This window comes from Buteo buteo, chromosome 1 (genome assembly GCF_964188355.1).
Source record: "Buteo buteo chromosome 1, bButBut1.hap1.1, whole genome shotgun sequence".
Lineage (NCBI taxonomy): Eukaryota > Metazoa > Chordata > Aves > Accipitriformes > Accipitridae > Buteo > Buteo buteo.
Window position 1 is genome coordinate 68059739 of NC_134171.1, and position 23432 is coordinate 68083170.

At 35.0% G+C, this 23432-nt stretch overlaps 1 protein-coding gene across 2 annotated transcripts in view; it reads left to right on the forward strand.

The window, feature by feature from the left end:
* Positions 1-23432, forward strand: part of LRBA (LPS responsive beige-like anchor protein) — a 434876-nt gene that overhangs the window by 286937 nt on the left and 124507 nt on the right. For both annotated transcript variants that reach the window (XM_075034981.1, XM_075034972.1), the window contains 4 exons: positions 2744-2861; positions 3651-3753; positions 5675-5790; positions 8113-8225. In XM_075034981.1, the coding sequence (XP_074891082.1) occupies positions 2744-2861; positions 3651-3753; positions 5675-5790; positions 8113-8225 (450 nt within the window). The remainder of the gene's footprint in view (positions 1-2743; positions 2862-3650; positions 3754-5674; positions 5791-8112; positions 8226-23432) is intronic.

Sequence of the window (23432 nt, forward strand, 5' to 3'; positions counted from 1 at the left end):
CATTTTTAAACTCAGCATATTGTGCAATAGTCTGAAGAAGATAGTTGTTCTTAAATTCTGAAATAGAATTCTGTGTTGTGTGGCTTATGGCTGAAAACAGGCAAATGCAAAAATAGTTTCTGAAAGTTGTAATTCTGATAATGCCAGAAGCGGTAACGCTGTTTAAAAAAAAAAAAAATCTAAAAAATCTCTTTGCCAGAATAAAAAAACCTGAATTTAATTTGAAGTACAAGTCAGTTTTTGCAGCTAGGAGGTTCTATTAATAAAATCAGATAGTTGACAGGGAATAAAAGGTTGAATTGGATTTTCATAAGGAATACTTAGTAATACACATGAAAGAAACGTGTTTGTCTTCTGGACCTTTCATCTACTATAGGTGGTGTGATGAGCAGGGAGCAGTGGTAATGATGCAGTTTCCATAGCAACTGGTTCATTGGCGGGCTAGACCTCTGTCTAGGGTGCTGTCAGTGTGCCTGGAGTTTCAGAGAACAGTGTCCCAAAGAAGGTCTGCTTCCACCTAATCCAGTTTTAATTGAACTCCAGAGACTTTGAAGTGAAGCTGCAGACCAGGCAGACACTATTCCAACTCGAAATGAAGGCCTCGCTCAGCTAGGCCTCAGCTGCTTCTCACTCCTGATAACTTCTGTTAATGAGTGGTTTAAAGAATTGTTACAGTGGTGACTGGTGGTGTTTCTGCAGTGCAGTTCCAGTTTCTGCTGTAAATCCTGTTATACTGAATTCAATAACTTTATCTTGGCTGTACAAGGTGCACAATATAAACCACCTCTGCTATTTTCAAGTCGGTGCTTTTCCTTCCAATTTTGAAGAAGTTGCATGCAGCAAGCTTTCAGCCATGTGCCGGGTTTCCGCTGTCACAAAAAAATGCTCGCTTCGCAGGGTAAAACTAATACTTAATTATTTAACTTGCTGATTTTACTCACAGCATCCATGTAAAAAGTGTTTGAATTTGCAGTGCACAGACTGATAGTGACAAGCAGGCTGCTGTGTTTTAGTTGTTACTACGGAAAAGCAGAGGTCGTCACATTCCTGTCTGTCTCAAAAAATAGTAATTGAAATTATAAGCTCCAATTGAAAGATTGTAAGATGGATGAATACCAGCAAAAGTACTAAGAGATTTTTGTACACAAGCACTGCAACTTTGTCTCCTTTGTTACCTCTTTTTTATGTTGTGCTCTTTAAAGGATATTTATATGCATGTGACAAAAGCCAACCGTGGTGATTCTGGATAGCGCCATAGAATTATACAAATCTCCCAATTAGTGTGGATGGGTTATGGATGTGGTATGGAAAGTGTCAGTGTGGCCCAAGTCTGTTAGTTCCCCAGTTCCAGAAATTATTAGCAACCATTGACAATCTCTGGTCCTTTCATTGCATTTCTAAAATGTTGTATCAGAATAATTATTCATTTTTTCCTTCTTTTTCTGTGTGTGTGTTGGGAGAGAATTTGTCTGTGGCATTTGTATTGAGGAGAAGATGAGGGATTAAGTAAAAGGAAAGAAGGTGTGGGAGATGCTTTGCTTTGTACATTCTGATCTTCTGTGCTGTCTGCTTTTGGTTTGCCAGTCTTGTTTGCTTTTAATTCACAAAGGTAGTACAGTGTTTTATACTGTATTGTGTAGTTCTTTTGTAATGGTGCTTCTGCTCTCTGTGCTACAAAAATGCAGGTTATTTGTGAATATATGCTACATGTGAGGCAAAATCCTCTTTTGTTAAAAATCTATAAACAGATGATTGGGTTCATTAACAATCTTTGTTATGTTAAAGGCTTGAATTTCACTTTTTCTTTTTTATGCACTGTATAGTGCTCAAGAGAAATTGTAGTAAGAGTGATGATAACTAGGATTATATCTGAATCTCCTTTTCTGTGATGGATTTCTGTTAAGTGCTTTTGTGTTTGCTAAAATCGACAAACCTCAGATTTTCCTTCGCTTATGGTTTGTTAATCTGAGGCAGAGAAGTGTCCAACCTTGCTGTCCCTTAACACTTACATAATTGAGCTTTGAAATGAAAAGGAAAAAGTGAAGCAACAAAGAAACAAAGTGGCTGAGGACTGAAAATGGGATTAGTCTGAATTGTGAAGGCAGACTAAGCATCTGTGTCTGTCAGATGGGATGACAGGAATTGTAACAAGTTACTTTGACAACCGCTTACTCCATAGAGAGATTATGCTGAGTTCATTTGCAGGTTTGTGTTTAACCTTAGCTGACAAAATGATACTTAACCTCTTATACAGCCAACCTTTATAGTTCCAGAATTAATGACTGTTGCCTTAACGATAAACGTAAGGAACATTTTTTTCTTTAAATACTTTTTTCTTGCTTATTTGTTACAGTCCTGTTATTGCAATGGTAAAGTGAGTGCAAATACATCTAATGGCACTAGTAATACATTTCAGAATACACTTTTATGTTTTGCTGAAGTGCCAGACATTTCATAATGTTTCTGAAACTCTCTTGGTTATGGAAAACAGGCAGTTGTCTTCAAAGGAAAAAATACAAGCAAATTATTGAAATCCTTGACATGAGTAGTTGAATTTAGGATTTCAAAAAATCCATTATAGGTTCATAGCATGATTTGAAGTTTGAGCATATTTTAATTTTGCCACATGTTTTGCATGTAATTGGTAGAATCTATGTTTGTGGGTCAAATGTTTCTCTTTTACAAGATATTACCTATACTGACAACTTATTTAAAACTTTCTCTCTCTCTCTCTTTCTGCTAGATTCTGGCATATACAGAAGGACTCCATGGAAAATGGCTCTTTTCAGAGATTCGAGCTATCTTTTCCCGACGTTACCTTTTGCAAAATACAGCACTGGAGATATTCATGGCAAATAGAGGTACTGTCAGTTTAGAGGAATGGCAAGTGTTGATTTGGGGACACGTGCATTCTGTTTGACTGTTTAGTCATGTCTTTTTCGGTATGGATTTGTGTAGATAGCAGAAGGGCTGGGATTAAGTGTCTCAATATTTAAGTTAGTATATTTTTGTAATTTAGTTTCTCCCTTTCATTATTTTTTTTTCAATGAGGAATTACGATCAAACGTGATAACTGGGAATTAGCAATGCCTCACTTTCATTTCTATCCACATGTTTATTTGGCATTCTCTGGAAACTCTTGCTTAAGGCATACCTACCTCTGATCTGTTATGCGTGAAGGTTTTTTTTTGTCCCTTTAGAGGGTTAGTAGTTGTTATTTAGAGTTTTAGGTTGCTATTTCCTAAGTGTCATTGAATGTTTCAAACAAAATATAAAGATAATATTTTGAAGAATATGTCTTGAAAACATCTAGAAAATAAACAAGTAAATGTGTGTTCCAATTAATATATAAACTTTTCTTTTTTGTGGACAGTCAATATGTGCATATAGGTTTAACTTCTATTCAGAAAGGAAAACAAATGTAGACCTTGTAAGATTTGTAACAGTGACAACTTCTGTTGAAATCCCTGTTAGTGGTAAATAAAAGCAGTTCTGGAAATTATTAAAAAATATATCTATAGTAATCTGAAGGAAACATGTCTAATCTTTTACCTGTTCAAAACCTAAGCTTAGAGTTAAATTTTATTGGGCCAGAAAGCCTAAAATAAAAGATATAAAATCATGCCATATTTCAACTCTTGTGTTCACAGTGGGTGTCATGTTCAACTTTCCCGACCAAGCAACAGTAAAGAAAGTGGTTAACTGTCTACCTCGTGTTGGTGTTGGTACTATCTTTGGACTACCCCAGACCAGGTATTTTACAATTTGAGTTAATATTATCTGTCAATTCTGAGTTCTCTTTTCATCAAACCAGCCTACATGGTTTGAAGCATTTACACCTACTGGTTTACAAAACATGCACATCCTCAGCCTATCACTTCTGCATGCTATTTGCAATGCGTTTGTATAATAAAAACTTCTGGGTTTGAGATTTTTTTGGTGATTTCTGTCTGTTATAAGGAAGATAACTTCTTTTTGGCAGTGAGAGTCAATCACTTACCCTACTTAAGGAAAATAGGTTTCTTTATGCTTGCCAACTCACTAAAATTTAAGACTGATCTAAGACTGGTTGTAGGACTGATTAGCTTTTATGGCAGTGTTCAATTATATTAGCTTGACTGTAACATCCTTGAATCCTCTGTAGTATTTAAACGTAGATGAACATGATTGTTCCTCATCAGAAGGATATTGTAGTGATGCGTAGAACAATATAAGCTGAACAGCATGTGAAGGATTGGTACGATGTGCTTGTCTTTTAGCTCTGGAGGACATTGTTTGAATTTTACGTGGTGAGAAATCAATATTGCAATGTCAGGCTCTGTGTTTGGATCCTAAAACCGAAGAACATGATTCGGTTTTCTACATCTTTTTTAGCAGAAGATTAGGGCTTGATTACCAGATATGCTCTGGATGAAACACAGCAGCACAGCTTAATGTTTGCTGAGGCTGATAGAAATAGAAGCTTTTGATGTGCACCCCATCTCTAGTTGGATTGGTTACCTCTTGTATTTTAATGAATTACAAAGTATTTTTAAGTAGATTAATTTCTAAATTTTTGGAAGAAACAGCAACCCTTAAGGAGTATCTTGGTTGTTGTTACTTTAAATTTTATTTTTTAAAGGTTTCTGTGCACAGAAATGACATGAAAATAGTTGGGGATGTTTTCTGTTGTGTTTTGTAGTTTACCTGTTTTTTATCAAGTCCAGAAAAAATTCTCTTGAATTGCAATTATAGCCACTCTGTGAGAACTTAAGGATTTCTATTTACAGGCGCAAATTATGTGTGAAAATTTTTAACTACACATGAAAGTATAAACACATTTGTTCAAAATTTCACATCCATTTATACTGATAAATTTGTTTACAATATAATGCAGTTTATTAAAAAAAAATCAGTTACTGTAACTGTTTTCTTTAATTGTTTATCCATATCTGTAAAGATTAGTTAACTAAAACTATGTCTAGATTCCCCCCCCCCAATGATGTAGTTCTGGTATTTACAGATGTTTTTATTATGAACAAAACTGTCTTGGGAATTTTATAAGCTCTTCTTTGCTTGATTTATCACTCCAAGGAATGACTCAATAGTCTTCTTTCACAAACATCAGGAAATCTGGCATCAAATTCTGAAAGTTTAATTGAGTTATTTATGACTAACTCTCCAACACTGCCCAGAATTTAAATCACAAGAGGATGGACTTCATAATGAAGTTCTATCATTTTATCATTGTTTTCCTTTGTTCTTGAGGGATTTAAAAAGCTCTCCTAGAAGATGACTTTATTGTTTTGTGAAATTCTAAAAGTCATGTAATTTTCTTATTTAATGGTCTGCCATCTCTCTAAATCACTAGTAACATATTTCTGTAATACATCAAGCCTTCATGGAGCAGCTGAATTTGCACAGCTGTAAAGGTTTCTGTTTGAAAGCTTTCAAATCTTGACATATCCAGCTGTCAGATGTTTTCAGTCTTTTGTTCTTACTAGATTATAAAACTTTAAAAATGAATTTCAAGTGTCCAAAATAGCAATTTGATCTCCAGGGAAATCTAGCATAGAACTGGTAGAAAGATTATGTACAACTGCCACTAAAATTCAGATAGGTAAAAGGGAAGACCCACCAAATTTTCTCATTATTTTTTCCCATGTTTTGGGGTGTTTTTTGTTTTTTTTTTCAGACGCATTTCTTTGGCTAGTCCACGACAGATTTTCAAAGCTTCCAATATGACCCAGCGATGGCAACACCGAGAAATTTCCAACTTTGAATATCTGATGTTTCTAAACACTATAGCAGGTAACAGAAATTACTATAATGACTCAGAAAAGGAGTTAATGGTAGCACAATCTCAACAGACATGGGGCACTACTCGATTTTGACCTTTTATTCTATGTACAATTTTCTCCTGAAAAACAACTTCACAAAATCCTCCTACATGTACTTTATTCGTAATGTATTTTTATGTTTATGTAAGAATAGAGAGGCATGCAATTCATAACGCTGTACTGAACTGCACTTAAAGTATATCACTAAAGTAAGAATATCTCGACTGTTGCAGGAGGACAGGATCTACATAGACTGTCTACTATAGAGGAGAGTCTCAGAACTAGTATCTTCTTTATCCCTTAGTATTCCAAGTTTTAATATTCATAAGTACTATCCTCCCTAAATACTGCTGATGCAACAAGTTCTTTGTAGGGCTGTAACCCTCTGGGAAGCCTTAGCTGGGGAGCAGGATATTCCTGGAGCCATTAAATGCTACTGTTACAAGATGTATGGTCTTGGAAGTGTATAGTGCCTGGATAACCAGTGCTGCTGTGTCAGGACACCATTCATCCATTCCCAAATCTGAATTCGTACCTCTCTATGGTTGTCCTAACCTCTCATTCTGTAAATGCTAAGCTATATTTCATTTAACCCATCTTACCCCATTAGCTTCTAACCAACTCGACTTGTTTAGTAAATGGAGGCTAATTGTTAGGTCTCAGGACCTCTCTTTTATTTTCCAACATATTTTGTTCTCAGAGCAACTTACAAAATTTCTCTATTTTCAGCTCTTTTCTATGGTATTGACAGTGTTGAAAGGTCCGTTAATTCCCTTTCAGACTTGGCTCTTGCTAACACGATTGATAAAACAAATGCCTCTGCTCGCACTAATTACATTTTATACAAATGGTCAGTTTTGCTAGTTTCTGTAATCAGTCATTAAGTCAGAGATGCCAGGATGCTGGCAGATTTTATAAAAGTAGGGTAGATCTGCTTGACTCCTTACTGCCGAAGTGGAATGAGGCAAGATCATGACACTGTTTTCTGTGGCTCTAGTGAATGATCCTTTTCAGCTTTAATATATTATTGAAATAATAAAGTGAATTCTTACCTACTTGGTATTTGAGGTTAAAAGGAATAAAAAGACAACATTATGGAAAAAGGGAAAGTTTAGTTGCCCATGATGGGGAGTTAAAAGATTGTCGTGATGGCTATCAATTTGAAACAAATAAAGACAGATATCAGTGTCATGTAAGTAGCTTTAACCCTGAATAAGAGATAATGTGCAACATAACCAACTGATTAGGGAAAGAAAGGATCTGACTATACCATTTAAAAATTCTGCAAACCAGGATGGAAAAATCCTGAATGGTGTAAGAAAACTGGAAAAAGAAAAACCTACGTGGAGTTTTAGAAAATGTTTTCTGACAACCTGATAAATTGGGTTGTGAAATAATATTCCTGGGGAAGAAGTAAAAACCTGTCCTTTGAGACTTTAGAGGCCAGACTAGACAAAATCTGAGAGCATGCTGATTGGAGGTGATGTGAATGAATGAGCTTCTGCAACAGTATCATAAAAAGAGACAGGATCCATGTAAAAATTAAGCATTTTAAAATTATAAACCAGGCTATGTGGTGTATGTGTATGTATGGTATATGATTATTCTAATGAATGTAATGAATTCTAATGAACATAATAATGAATATTTTGTTTTTACTGGAAGAAAGATATTATTTCCATACAGGTGCATGAAGGTGCACGTGTGAACCTGAATCCAGAACAGATTTTTCTATTCTGGTAAATGTTGGCATATCCATAGGTGGTCAATGTTCAAGGAAGAATTCCCCTCAAAGTGTATTCTGTAGATGAAATGGTTATTACTTGCATAATTTCTCAATCTAAAATCCTGAGCTGCTTCATTTTGCTTTCACATATTGAATTTAATACAGTATGTAAAAACATTGCTTTAATTTTTAGTATCAACAAAAGTCATCGCCTCTCCATTTTTTGAAGTGTTTCAGCTTAAAGAAACAGAAGACAAGATGACATAAACAAGGAAAGGAGAAATGCTTAGAAAATGAATGGATTTTACTGTCACTCTTACTGTATGCAAAAGAGTTTACAATTAAAGTGAAATGGGCTGCAATGTTTTAAATTAAATACTAGCAATTTGTGAACTTTTTCATTATCCTTTTTAATATAGCAAGATAGAATATTGAAATGATAAAAGATCTGAAATAAATTACAGTTCTTTTGAAGAGTTTCTAAAGTTATATTGTATCTTTAGAGGTTGGTATTTTAGTTAAATATAACTCTTAACTCATGGTGGGTTTTTTTGTTGTTGTTGTCAGGTCGAACTTACAATGATTTAAATCAGTACCCTGTCTTCCCATGGGTTATCACCAACTATGAATCAGAGGAGTTGGACCTTACACTTCCTAGCAACTTCAGGGATTTGTCAAAGGTATTTGTCATCAGATATACCTTTTTTCTCTCCAGTATTTATCACAGTAGCTTTCAGTCTTGTTAATGTTTTCTGCTGCATTTGATACATTAATGTTAAATGCACAACCATTAACAGTGTTTCATTTCTGTATATGTGTGCTAATAATAGGGATCAGATTGTGGAAGAATGAATTATTGATGTATTCTTATTGCTTCTGATTGTATCAATTTAAAAATTGTTAATGGAAGGTGCTCTTAGTTGGAGCATATGCATTACATTTAATTTCAAATTTTAATGAAGTTAGGGATGCTGAGGCTGCTAAAGATTAAAAATTAGCCAAATAATTTCCCATTTTTCTGATGAGAATTGTGCTTTTTTAGTAGCAAAGCCTGTGATACCATTATACTTTAAGTACTTTTAAATCATTGCCCTTATTCCCATGAGTAGAAACTTTATTTTTTCACTTCCTCTGTGTATCCCCTTCAGGTATGCTCAAGCAATGCTGTTGTCTTTTGTCAGACAGACATTGTCAGTTTTTAACAACTTTTCCAAACAACTCCTTTCTGGCAGTGTAGCCTTGTTTTTCTAAGGTTCTTTCCCAAACAAACATATGAAGTTGCAATATTATACAACCTGTTTAAAGCTTTATGGAATATGATTATTCTCTTTCAATCTTTTCCAAGAAAGGAATATTTCATTTTACAAAGCAGAAGCATCTCTCATTTTCTATACAAAGACTAGGTGCACTGATCATCAAACAGGTTCTTTTTCTAAAAGCTAGCTATTATGGGAAATGATTGGCACATGGAACTATATAGTTAATTAGTGGAAAAGGTAAAGAACGTATTTTAATTATAGCTTGTTTTTTACAACAGTCTTCCATACAAATTGATAATTTAATAGGGAAAAAAAGGCATTTCTAAAAGTTCTTGCTTTCAGTTTGCAATTGATAAAGCTAAACACAAGTCTGTGAAAATATCTGGAAAATTAATTTTTTTACTATGGATTTAGTATTTTAACCTTAAAAAAGGTACTGTATAGTCATCAACTATATATACATGTATATATGTGGATAGGTATGTGTATACAGATACACATATGTATGTATATTTGAAGACTATACCATACCTTTTGTGGGTGTATATGTATGTACAGATAAAAATAAAGGAATGATGTTTTTAAGTCCAAAGCAGGGATATACTGAGGTACTGTCACTGTAATATTTTCTAATAGTGTTATTTAATTTGAATAAGTCATGAACACTATGCTTTCTCAGAATGTCTGACTGACACAAATCCATATTCATGGATAAACCTACACATATTTTTATAGTTTAACATGTCTTTTGAAGCTAAATAATATGTAAAAATAATTTCTTGATGTGGAATTTAGTAAATGCTTTCTTAATAACCCCCATGCCAAAAAATATCTGAAGGTAGTTTACAACTAAAAATACCTATTGCCAACCTAGACTACATTCGTGAATTACACTGAAGTGAAAATTGAAAACTTTCAAGTAACATCAGCTCTGTGTAGCTTGAATTAGTACATAAATTAAATGTATTAATCATTAATAACTTCCTTGATTATGACATGATTTTTGCAACCTCATTTTCCATTAACTTTTGTTAAATGACACTTCTGCATATATCATGTCATTGTTAAAATAATTCAAGACAAAAAAAAGGATTCTCCAGCTGCTATACTATACTTCTGAGGCATCTCCTTTTAATTGTATTTTAATTTGTAAACTAGTCAATTCAGTCTGTGCTATAGTCGTAGTCTTTCTTCTTCCACCCTGAAATAGGACTAAGTGCAGCGTAGAGCAATTTTTCCTCATTTTAGGTTAGGTACCACTCTTGCCTCCATTAAGAAATTGGATAGCAAATCCGCTCTTTTTATATGTGTTTTTTTATTAACAGTGACTGGTTATATGGATTTCTCTGTTCATGAAAGTAGTCTTTGAGGATTACTAAGTATACTTTAAGTTCTGAGGGAATCTTTCCATTGCTATTGCTGAGAGAGGACATTACTTAGGGATGTTACCAAGTGGACATTACTTAGGTTGTATCTATATTTATACTTAACCTTCTCAATCATATGTTTGAAAACTATGAACTTAATACAGGAAATAATTATTACAATATTAGATGTCAGTCATACTGTATTATGAGTAGAAGGAGTTTCCTTTAATAATATTTAATCCTGTAAAATTATATTCTTGGGAGCTTTTAATCTTTAACAGGTGATTGGCAGAGAATTGCCCCTGTTGTTAGGGAATAGTGAATATTTCTACATATGTGTATATTTAACATGGATTTTCCCTTATGTTTTGTTAAATGTTGTTGATCAGACAGTGCGTCTTGATCTCTAAAAATGTAACTGCTGTTCTGGATGAATGCCAGGTCTTCCCATATACACAATGAAAGTCTTTATGCCATACCTGTCTCAGATACAGCAGTTCAAGTTTCGGTTACTGTTTACGCATTTCTAGCAGTATCTACTCTATGTAGTTTAAATGTTAAGCTTTGTGTCAGATGATGAATTCATGGCAAATATCTGAAAAACCTTGCTAATATTCAACTATGAAAATGTTTGACTGTCATGTATATTGTGATATTTTCATTGTAGTACTGTTATCTTTAGGGTAATGCTTCAAAATAAGTGCTAATTATGTATTGTAGCATGTCCATGCTTTTTGCACTGCTAAAGGTTTTAAAAATACTTAAAGATATTTCATTTACATTTTTGCATTGTTTTAACAGTCTTTTACTTTATTTCTTTTCCTTATCCACTTCCAGAAATGCATCACAACTTAGCGCTCCCACTGAGTAAAGAAAAGGAAAACTTTGATTTTGGTCTGGCAGAAAGGATGTCAGGTCAATACTTCTACTTTTTTTAGTACCTAAGTTAATTAAAAATGAAGAATTTTTCTTTCTCTTTTTTTTTTTTTTTAGAAATTGCAAGTTAAGTTTAGGTATTATAAAGTGTCAAATATGAATAACAGTTTTGTTAATATGTTAGCTAGAAGTCCACAGTTAGTACAGATTTAAAGAACTGCAGTGTATAGGTTAAACCAACACTTAACTATAGGCTAAACCAACATGTATTTAAGCAGCTTCTTATGGCATTGTTTTGAACATCAGTCACACAATGATAAACCAAAGCAACTGAAATGGATTGTGGTTAATATTACTGTCAGCCTGACGAATGCTCCTGACAAATGCCAGGAGTGCACTGCCAGTCTGTTACCCTGCTTTGACTCCAGTGTTTATTTCTTAAGAGGTGACTATGGTTTGGAATGAGTATTACGTATTATATTTATAGCTGCATATATTTTATTTATACAACAGACACAGTTTCCCACCAGAATGCATCCCATTTTCTGCATTACTTACATTATTCAAAAGCACATTTTTTTTCCTTTTCTTTATTCAGTGGAAGCAATAAATTACGTTGTGTTTCTATACTCGGATAAGGAAAAAAGAAGAAGTAAAAATCTGACATATCAAAGCATGATTTTATACTCTAAGAAGTTTGTTACAAGATCTTGCTGTATGCAAGCAGCTTTTGATAATATTTCTTTCATAAGGCACAAAATTTCTGTAAGATCATAAACTGACACTACTAGAAGAAGAAAATTATGCCATTCTTAAATCTTCTTTTGTCTTCATTATAGCTACATATGTACATAATAATATTTTTATTCTAATTTTTATCATTTTCATGCAATATTTGCTAAATCATCATCAATTTTATAGTGGCTGTTATGTATGTAATGACTTCTTTTCCAGTCAAGTGTACAAAAGCAACACATAGCTCTCACCTTCAGTGAAGTGAGGTGTTTAATTGGTATGTGGGAGCCACTGATACTCAATACACTTTGACAGAAGTAATAGATTTTTTTTACTATGACAAATTAGACAAGTTTTGTTATTCTAATGTAAACTTCACTGTTGACTGTTCTTCAGCATGCCAGCCTGAATTCTGCTGCAGGGTGTTCATTTCAGGAGCAGAAATTCATTGCACATGTAACTTGGGCTGCATATTTTACCCTGCAAGGAAACAGAGTGGGATGTGCATGAAATTTGCTTAGTTATCTTGTTACCCCTCGGCAAAGAGATAGAAAGTAACAAATGTTTTGATATGCACCTATTATACTTTTGCAAACTTTTTAAGGAGCTCTTTTTGTCTAGAGAGGTATTAAAACTTGTACAGGCATTCTATGAACCAGTGCTTTTCATGTAGGAAATGAAAATTGGTTTATTCAGCTCATGCTCCAACACAAAATCAATGCCAGTTACTACCAGTTAAAACTGATAAACTCACCAGAAGGACTCGGTGTCCTTCTAAGTATAAAGCATGTTCCAAAATGGGACAGTAAAAGAATGTGAGAGCAACAGTGTGAGATCTAACAATAGTGGGTGCAGTGGTGATGACTTATTTTGATATGCAATTACGTCTGGAATTTAGGCACTGAAACCTATGATGCTTGACACTGTTGGGCTCAGCATCTGCCTTGGTTGCCTTGTCGCTTGTATTTTAGGCAGTACATTTGTCATCTGTACCTGTGACAAAAGATACCACTTAATTCAAAAGCATTCCAAAGCCAGACAGGATAAGCTCAGATGGAAGGTACAAATTTTTTTCCTTTCAGGGCAGTCCATGTGAATCCCTGCTTAAAACAGGACAGTACAGAAATAAAATATTTCAAACTTTGTATCAAAATCCCTGGCAGTTAAGAAAAGGTCTGATATTTTTTCTAGAATTTTGGATCACCTCAAGAAACAGTGGTAGAGATATCGAGACCAGCCCTCATCTACAGTCAGCCTGCAGCAGTGATATCTGAAAGGGAGACATGTTTTTCACTATTCATTTCTTACCCTGTTATGGATTTTGATATTTTTAGTATAAAGTATATTCGTCAGATTGTCTAAATTATCAGATAACAAGTTATCATGCTTCTTTGAGGAGAGGGCCACTCCATCCTCTCTAAAATTGCATGCAGAATAGGGAACAGTTGAGAGAAATTATTACAGAAACTGGTTTATCACCTTGTTGTAGATGTACATTTGATCTCCGTACCTGTTTGTGCAAAGTGGTTGATAGATCTAGACATTTGACATAATCATGTTAAAAGAAACTTCTAGGGGAAGGGAAGCATTCAAACAGGAAGCAATACTCTGAGCAGTACCTTGATTTTTAGGGATGCCTGTGTTGGTACCATTTAGGAAACCATAAAAGAGCACAATCTAGCTGAGAGAACAAAGACCAATCTTTCCTCTTTCAATATAAAGACAGAGAGCTACAAAGAGTTGGGGGGGGACAGAATTGCAATTGTGATTGGGGTCTTTGCTTGTGACATGAGAACTCAAAAGTCAAGTCCCTCTTTGAAGAAAGCTGTGCAAGAGTATGAAGTTCTCTTGTTCACATCCCAGCACAATGCTATAATTTTAGGACTATTATGGACTTTCTTTGCTTGGACCAGAAAATCTATTGTGGAATTAGAAATTGTATCAGTTAATCAAGTGCTGAGTAGTCTGTTATATTCCCATGAAAAGTTTTGGTTTAATAACATAAGTTTTTCCCATTTCTAAATGGGGGGAAAGTGTTCTTGTGAGACTCTCAAATGCCAGTAACCCTCAGACAGATTCCGTTAGGGACTTTTGTGAATGATAAAATCAGTCAGTTCTTCTTTCTGACAGCTGAGACAATCTGTTTTATCATTTCCTTTAGCACATTTGCCAAAATTTAGAGACAAAGCTGCAAATGGTCCCATGGGTCTGTGACTGATCTGCTACAGTCGTCTGTTTTCTAGGTCCCAAGGATTTTTTTGCAGCACCATGGTCAGGTACCCACCCACAGACCAAGTCCTCATGTCGGCCAGCCCACGCTCGGGTGGATCAGGACCACGGACAGGGGCCTCCCTAGGCAAATTCAAGCAGTTCTGTTGAAAAGCAAGAACATAGCCACGAGGAAGACTTGTTCATTTAAATGAAGTAGTTGTTGGATTGTCAAGCCCGACTTATACAAAACTGTTTGCTGTGTCTGAAACAATTCTTTCAGATTTTATTATCAATCTCTGCTTGATACGCACTTGTTTCACTTTCAAAGACAGATTTTTTTGCAGTTATGTTGGTTTAAGCTTCATACAGCATCTATCTCAGGACCTTTTTCAGAATAAACATGTGATTTCCATGCATGTTTAGCAGCCTATTCCTCCACAACTCCTGTGGAGACCTGCTGAGACTGAAACTTCACCCAAATACATCTCTGAGATGATATATCAAAATATACTTTCTGAAATCCTACTCTTAGTCTAGATAGAATTTTTAAAACATTCTGGGAATTTCCATTGCTCTATTACAGTGTCATAACCATTCTTTTATATCTTTCTCTTTTTTTTCCTTGTCATTAGTTGGTTATTCTCTGTGTCAGACCATGTCCTCTAAAGAAGAGATAAGTGGATAATCGAGTACATCTCTCTACCAGTCTTACTTTTGCTTCCCTGTTCTCTTCTTTTCCCACCAGAGGCTTATTTTTTGAAGTCACAAGAAGCATACCCTTTGCACTTCAGATGCATATAGCAGTTTCTAGGATCACTTAATTCTTTTCAAGCAATTTTTATTTATTTATATATATTTTTTACATTTATTTAGAGCAAAAGCCAAGTTTACAGGATCAATAGGAATCGTTTTGGTCATGAGCCTAATAATCTTAATCTTCCCTGCCTCAATGAGTATTGTTTGGAATACAGAAATACTCAAAGACAATAAAAACAATAACTTAGAATTAACAATGAATGTTCAAAATGCTATTCTTAGTTTGTATCTGATGTTATTGCCCATCCTGCTCTTGATTCAATTTTAGGTGCTCTGAACAACTGTCATCTTCTAGTTGGAAATGAACTGAGGGAGGTTCATGACCTTTTAAATGATCAGAAGAAACCATGGGGCACATGTCTGGTCATAAAATGTACTAGCAAACAAAATAAAGTAATTTCACACATATGTCTTGGGCGATAGACGTTTTAAATGTGTGTTTTCTGTCTTACTAATGTAAAGTGAGTGTTATTTTCTTGATAGAGTTTCTCTTCCTTTTTATATTCGTACATTTGAACTCCAGCAGATTATGAGCTGCTACCTGTGTAATTCAGATTTCTGAACAAGTATGATGGTGGCTACGTTGAAAACTGCATTCATACTGGAAATGAGGATGGGATTTATCTTACCTAACTGGAGCTGTCTAAAACTGAGTTGATCAAACTCCTAGGAGCAGGAAACCTGTTGGGGTCAAAGGACAATCCAGGTATAAAAATAGTGCTCAGAGAAAATGAGAGCATGGTAAAAATAATAATAATGATAATCTTTGTTTAAAGAGGAGTTTAAGGTGGTTCTCAGGGTGTGGACTTACTTTGATGGACACATCAGATGATCTGTCTCAAACTCAAATATCAGTAGATGAAAGCGTGGATCAAATGAAGGAAATCAATAGAAAAAGATCAGTAGGAGAAGATGGTATGATCCTAAAAGCTTGAGTTGAATAGTCTAATAAGATAAGAAAAAATAATTTACATATAATATCCAGCTAATCACTTGAAACTGCCTCAGTATCAGAAACCCAAGGTTAGTTTTCAAAGTGGGGTGGTCACTGGCTTTCCAAAGGTCTTTTCTGTACTTTATGCTGTTCAGCATGTATGGTAATCTGAAAAAGAAGATGAAAAGGGAGATGATAAAACTTTCTGACAATAGTAATCTGTTGATGGTATTGAAGATGATGGCTGACTAATCAGGAGACTTTTTGAAATAGGTAATAAAATGATGGATGAATTCACCTTAGATAGGAGCGAAGCTATGCATGTGTGAAAAAATATACATTGACAGGCTCTTAGCTGACTATATTCAGGATCGATATAATCTGATTGTGATAGTTCTATGAAACAGTACAGATTACGATAAAAACCTGTTTATACTTTCCCAAGTACACATTTCTAGCCTGCTGCTGCTCTTTTTGTAGGGCTTGGTGCTTACATGTGATATGCAATAATGTATATTTTGTGTGCCCTGACAGTGTTTAATCTGCAGAAGAAGCAAGTTTGTATCAGCTTTTTGCCTGAGTTCCTGTGCTGCTAGTACAAGCCAAGAGGATTATGTTTTTAGTTCTGATTGTCTTATATAGATCTGGTGTTAGGTATAATGGCTTCTGTTTTCTGTGACAGTGGCTTGTACGATGTGTTGGCAGAGGAGCATGGTCTGTGAAGGGAAGGCAGAGAGAGAACGTTTTCATCTCCTGCTATGACTCAAGTGCATGTGGCTTCTCATTAAATCCTGTTTCTTGAAATCCATAAAAGGATTTTTTTTTTTTTTATTTTAAATAAGTGAGTGATGATGGAGGGATTTCTTTCACTTGACAGGTTATGTCATGGATAGTATAAGCAAATGGTTGCTTTTGGCTAGCAGGGTTAATTTCCAAGTCAGGCAATTACAATGCCATACCCTCCTCACCACCTGTAAGCAGCTTGATTTCTCCTCGTGATTCCCAGGGACATGCAACTTCCTTTCTCCCTGACCTTTTGGAATTGTACAACACATAACAGCTCTCTTCAGTTTGTCTTCCTGGTAGTATTAAGGTGTAGTAACACCTCAAATACACAGTGTGTGACGCATTCAGTTGTGCTGAACAATGAATAAACCTTATGTAAAAGTGTATGTGTGCTTAATTAGTTTGCAAGTTTGCAGTTCAGCAGTGCATTGTTTTGGAATCTGCGCCAGATGGGTGTAATAGCATTTGATACTATTGTTAGTAATATGAATGCATGGAGATTTTTCCTTTACATTCAAATTCTTCCAAGGTTTTAGGTGACCTGAGGTGTATCCTGTCACTATTATATTGCTAAAACATCACTAATATTGCTAAACATAGTTTTTCTTCATTTTTTATGCTTAGGATTAGCTTATGATCCATTTTTTAACTGTGGACTTTGGGAATCTTCTGTGTTTTGCACCTTTAAATATTATTTATATTGACATGTTCAGACATTCTAGTTATTAGACCACCTTTAGATCAGTTTTTTCTGACTGTTCTTGTCTCAAAGGAATGTGTGAGTTCTAACAAAATCTTAATAATAAACCATATGTGCAAATACTTTTAACTTAATTTTCATGCACACAACTATTGTCTGCTTTTATTCCAGCCCTTTATTTAATTCTCAGTTTCTGAAGAATAGAAAATTGAACTTTTAAAAAATTTTTATAACATAATGTGATCTGGTAAACTTCATGACGTGGTTTCTGGTAAATAGGGTCTTTTCAAAGAAAGCTTGTAAGGAATGACAACTATTTAAAACAGCGTGTTTACATAAAAAGGTCAGTGGTTTTAGTATGAATCAATTATATTAAATTTATTTTAGAAAAGACTGAGATAAGAGGATTATGGAATTTCATCTCATGTGCAGTACATCTGGAAATACCCAGGGATCCTACATTTGATAAAAATGCTGATCACAGTCAGCTGGTTATATTTGTCACTTATTTAAAGGAGCTGCTGGGACATAGTTATCTGCACCCTAAGCTGTGCATGCAAGTATTAAATGAAGTGGCTGGTAGCTATTTATCAGTGTTTCTTCACTAGTGTAAATAAAATGATGTAACTGAACAAAGAAATCATTTGCATGTAAAAGTAACTGCAAGTTTGTTGTACTGGAGTGCTCTTGACTGGCTTTTATTGTATCATGTGAACCAGTCTGTTTATGTGGGTGTTGTGGTTTAACCCCAGCCAGCAACTAAGCACCATGTAGCCGCTCACTTACTTGCCCCCCCCCGCAGTGGGATGGGGGAGAGAATCAGGGAAAAAAAAGTAGAACTCTTGGGTTGAGATAAGAACTGTTTAATAGGACAGAAAGGAAGAAAATTGTAATGAGAATAATAACAATAATAAAATGACAATAATAATAATAATAGAATTGGAATATACAGAACAAGTGATGCACAATGCAATTACTCACCACTTGCTGACCGATGCCCAGTTAGTTCCCAAGCAGTGATCTGCCCTCCTTGCCCAACACTTCCCAGTTTGTATACTAGATGTGACATCACATGGTATGGAATACCCCTTTGGCCAGTTTGGGTCAGCTGTCCTGGCTGTGTCCCCTCCCAACTTCTTGTGCCCCTCCAGCCTTCTTGCTGGCTGGGCATCAGAAGCTGAAAAGTCCTTGACTAAGTCTAAACACTACCTAGCAACAACTGAAAACATCAGTGTGTTATCAACATTATTCTCATCCTAAATCCAAAATATAACACTGTACCAGCTACTAGAAAGAAAATTAACTCTATCCCAGCCAAAACCAGGACAGTGGGAAGATACTGAGTTGTTTAGTATGAAGTCGTAAGAGAGGAGCTGGTCCAGAAGCTCATCTAGCTTAATATTTTGCCTCTATCAACAGCCAGTAGCAGGAGCCTAGTGAAAAAAGAAAAGAAAGAGGGCATGTAAAGCATCATCCTTCCCTTCAGATAACCTGCCAGGTTTGGCAACCAGAAGTTTAACTACTTTGTGAACTGGAGAAATAATTTAGACAGTCATGGTTAGTGGCCACTGATGGACTGGTGGTCTAGTTGCCTTTTTTTAAAAAAAAACACCCTATTTATGTTTCTTCTGAATTTCTCCCTGAAGCAATGAATCTAGCAACTTAATTATATGAGAAGGTATTGTTTTCTTTGCTTTGTAACTAGGGTAATTATGGCCATTTTTTTTGTTTGTTCTCTGTGGACCATATGAGTCTTGCTTGCTTGCAACTCTTATCTATACTTGAAAATTATTTTAGTTTTAGGTCAACATAAAAAGAAGAGGAAGTATTCTTCAGAACTTACTTTACATTGTTGTCCCATTTGTTTCCCTTCTACCTACAAATTTTCAAGTATCATAATTATTTGAAATACCTATATTCCAAATAATGGATTAGAATTATAACTATGACCATAACGACCTGCCAGTTCTAAAGGGGAAGAAGCTTAACTAGATGGAACAATAACAAATATCCAGAGGATGTCTACTCAACAAATTCATCAGAAATGTGCATTGACTTTAGTGATTGGAAAAGAAGGTAGCACAGCTGTATGAATTTTTCTTATTTCATATGTTGATGTCAAAATTGGTAGAGTACACTCACTAATACTCATAGTTATTGCAGTTGCAATATTGCATATACAAAAAGTGTTTGACAGCAGGATTCCTTATTTCACTAAGAAACCACATGAAATCCAGGTAGCTGCTTGTGTTGAAATTCTCAGAAACTGAGTAATGTAAGTGACTAAAATATGATTTACAATTAATACTAAAAAATTGTAAATCAGGTTAGAATTGGAGCAGAAATTACTGTATATCACCTAAATGCTCACTGGGGAAGGATACAAAAGTTCTGTCAAGTTCTGTCCTTTTGGGTTCAGCCAAATTTTGACATCTGAATTCATAGTTGCCACCTCCTAGCCCAGTCTTTGATGTAGGATTTGGTCATCTGGTGCGAAACCACTGCTTTTAAGAATGAATTGGTAAGGATTGTTTTTCTCCTTGGTAGATTGTTTCCATTTTTTAAATATTTCCTGGAGCAGCTCAAGGACCAGTTTAGTTGATCAGTGAGGACAGTTCAAACAGTTCAGCCAGTAATTGTGTTTGTTGTTTTCTTCAGGATACAGTTCTTTAATGAATTTGAGTTAGATATGGATTAAAGTTAAGATGCCCTCTAAAGAAGATGGGGGAGTTGGAGGACCTAATTTTTAAGAAAGCAGTAGTCAGTTGTTTGAGAGGAAGAATGGTGAGTTCTAGCAGTGAGAATTGGTTGAGAGGCGAGTATAGCATTTTGTGGCTGTTCTGAAACAGAAAAATGATGCATGAAAGAGCAGTGATCTACATTATATGAGTTTATTCCCAGATATTTCCCAGTTGACCTAAGTTAATATAGTTTGGGTATAATTAAACCTTTACATCTTGTCTTTATATCTCTGTCTGGGAAAAAGTTTTACTCAGATGATCACGAAGTCCCACTGACAATATTACAAGTATTGGCTAGTTCTGGGAGTTAATTATGTGTTGGTAATACATAAAGTAACTAAACAAGCAGTCCTCTAAAAATGCAGTTGTGGTTAGATTGCAGCAGAGTATACAGCACTTGGCATATTTACAACAGTGAGAAGTCTAACACTGGAACACTGAACACATTTCAGATATCTGTATATTAGAATACATTGATAAGTGGGCAGGCTGCAGAGAAGTCTTAAGGCTGGAAGAAATGCCTTAAAATGGAAGACCTGAAGAGCTCGATTTCTTTTGTTTATTAAAAGTTCTAATTATAGTCTATAAGTATCTTTATATACAGAAAATACTGGGTAAGTAGAGACTCTGTGGTATGTCAGAGAGAAACATAACAAGATTTCTTTGGTAACACACCAGTAAATTCATAGACGAACTGAAGTACGTATGTTTTAGAATGAGGATCACAATTATCAGTAGAAAAAGCTTCCAAGAAAAATAGCAGATTGTCTGTGTACTCAAGAGTCAGATGCCTTTCTGGAAAGCAGGTTGGCCAAATACAGCTCATAATCAAGTGTAAACAGTTGGGCTCAAAATCATGTAATGGAAAGGCATTTAATGGCTTGTCATACAAACACAAAGCTAGATGAGATCACCTAATGGTCCCCCTGCTCCTTTAAGCCCAATGAATATATGAAAAATATCAGTAATGAAAACCAGATAGTCATCTTGAAAATAAAACGTATGAAAAACAAACATCATACTTGGCAAGGATGCTACAAAACATAATTCAATGATACAGACAATGGTATTCACAGGAATCCAAATACCTGATTGGATATGGATAAGAAAACGGTATAAGAAATCACAAGGAAAAGCATTTTTTTCTCCCCTCCCCTCCTTTTTTGCTTTTTGTCTTTTTTCTTTCCTTTTTTTTTTTTTTTTAGTGTCTTTGCTTTCCTTTTTTTTTTATTTTTTTCATGGTAAAGAACTTTTGAAATACAAATTTCAAAGAATAATATTTTCATTAATTTTTAAATCTTTCTGTTTGCACTGGTCAGCATGGACTTCGTTTCTGGAACTGCCTACTTTTCAGAACTCACAGGCACATGTCCTGATTTCCAGTAGTAATTGTTAAGATTGCCATCTTCAGCAAAAGACGTAACAGTTAACAGTGAAGATGAAACTAGGGTATCTTGACTCCTTACTGTTTGCAGTAATTAAATGCAATTTACTGCCATAGTACTCTAGTCTTTCATGGATTTTGAATATTAATGAGTTAAAAAGTCTTCCCAGTATTACAATGGATAGGAGACAGTAAAAGTGGCAATGTTTGTTTTAATAACAGAAGCCTGTGTAAAAGCCAACAACAAAAGGCAGCATGAGTAAGAACAGGGTATGTCTGTTTCTTTGGAGTAACACTATTTAAAAAATAAAAACACATTAGATAGGAATAAAAAAGCACCTCTTTTTCTTCTTAAATGTGTAACTGTAAATAAACATATCGTAATTCTTTATAAGACTTCAGTCTGCTTATGTTAGGTCATTAACAATTTTCCAAAATGTATGTATTATTGAACATGAGCGACAGAATCCAGAAGAGATTCTGCCCTATGCAGAGGAGCAGTGAGCATTCTGCTTTCTTCTGTTGGGTGCAACAGGGCCTCTTCTGAAAATGGAGGCAAGATGGGCCACTGTTCCAATGTCTGTCACAGAGTAAGATTAAGAACCAACAGATATAACTGTACACCATAGTGTCTGGACATATTTAACAGCAGTAGATGGTAAGAGTCAGAGTGTTTTCTCAGTTATTTTTCAACAGACCATTTTTCTTTGTTGTGTCTCAAAGAAAGCAACCAAGCTTGGTCCAAAGACTGAGATTTACTATATTCGGTTCTTGGTCAAAATGTGAGGTTTATTTATTTTGAGGTATTCCTAGATTTGAGAGCACTTGAAAAATTGATATCAAATGAGTTTGGTTTTTTTAAGAATCACTTGTAACTTTCATATTTGTAGCACATGTTATAACAACCACTTTGGGTCAAAAACCAGGTGATCATGCCTTTCAAAAAGAGAAAACAAAAACTTCCTTACCCCAATTCTTCCTCCAGTTTGGAGCCTTTTTTGAATGAACTCTGACTTAAAAACCATATGCATTATTCAGTTTTCAATGCAGTTTGAAAACTTAGCAGCCATAAGTGATTTCTTTTTTGGTCTTGACTCCTGTAATCTCAGCCATTGTTTTTGCTTGTTGGAATTTTTCTGCCTCTACTTTTCTTTTTTCCCCAATCTAAATAAGTATTTTTAATTGGTGAACTAATATCTATTTTTCCACTCTGAAAAGAGGTACTGCAAAGCAAATATATTCTGGAATTTCTGGATATGAAAGCTTTTCAGCTTGTTCTTCCTTAGTGGTCTGTAGCCATAGGGAAGGTAGTGTGAGTAGTGTAGATTTGTGGTCTCACAGCTACATCTAGCATAGCTTAGTTTGGAGTTAACTCTTCTTCCTTTGGTGTTTACCCAAAGGGGAGGGAATCTAGTATGTAATCATGACTCCCTGTTAATTTTGAAATATGAAATAATTACAAAATTTCAATTAATTTGTTTACTAAATTAAAAGTCAGAGGGTATTTGAATATTCCTTTTATGTCCTTTATTCTGTAGCTCAAGCTTAGTTAACTGTTCACAGTGCAGTGCAACACACTAGAATCACCTCATCCTTAGAAGCAGTTGTCAGAAAAATATGGGCCTGGCTGGTAGAATGTATTAGCCCAATACATTGTCTCCATTTTATTATGAAGCTGCTGGGGAAGCTGTGATATACAGCACTGTCATTACAGATCTATTGTTAGAAGGGTTCTACAGTCTTCTGTGCACTGCCATTAATTTATAGCAGTAAACAATATGTAGCCCTCCAACTGCAGCAAAGCAGAATCTTTTAATGAGGTGGATGTTATTACCACAATAAATCAGTGCATTCGTGTAATGTATAATTCAATGTGTGTATTCCCACTGTAACTTCTCTGAGTAAGCTGATAGTGTATCATTGTCAGTGCACAGCTCCATGGTTCTTTTTTTTTCCCTAAGCTTTCTTTCATTTGGGGACTTTTTTTATTTGCTTGCAAATAAATGTGACATGTCTTGATAGTTGTCCTGTTGCAGGCTTCAGAAACCAACTGTAACAATAACAGCCAAAATCAATAC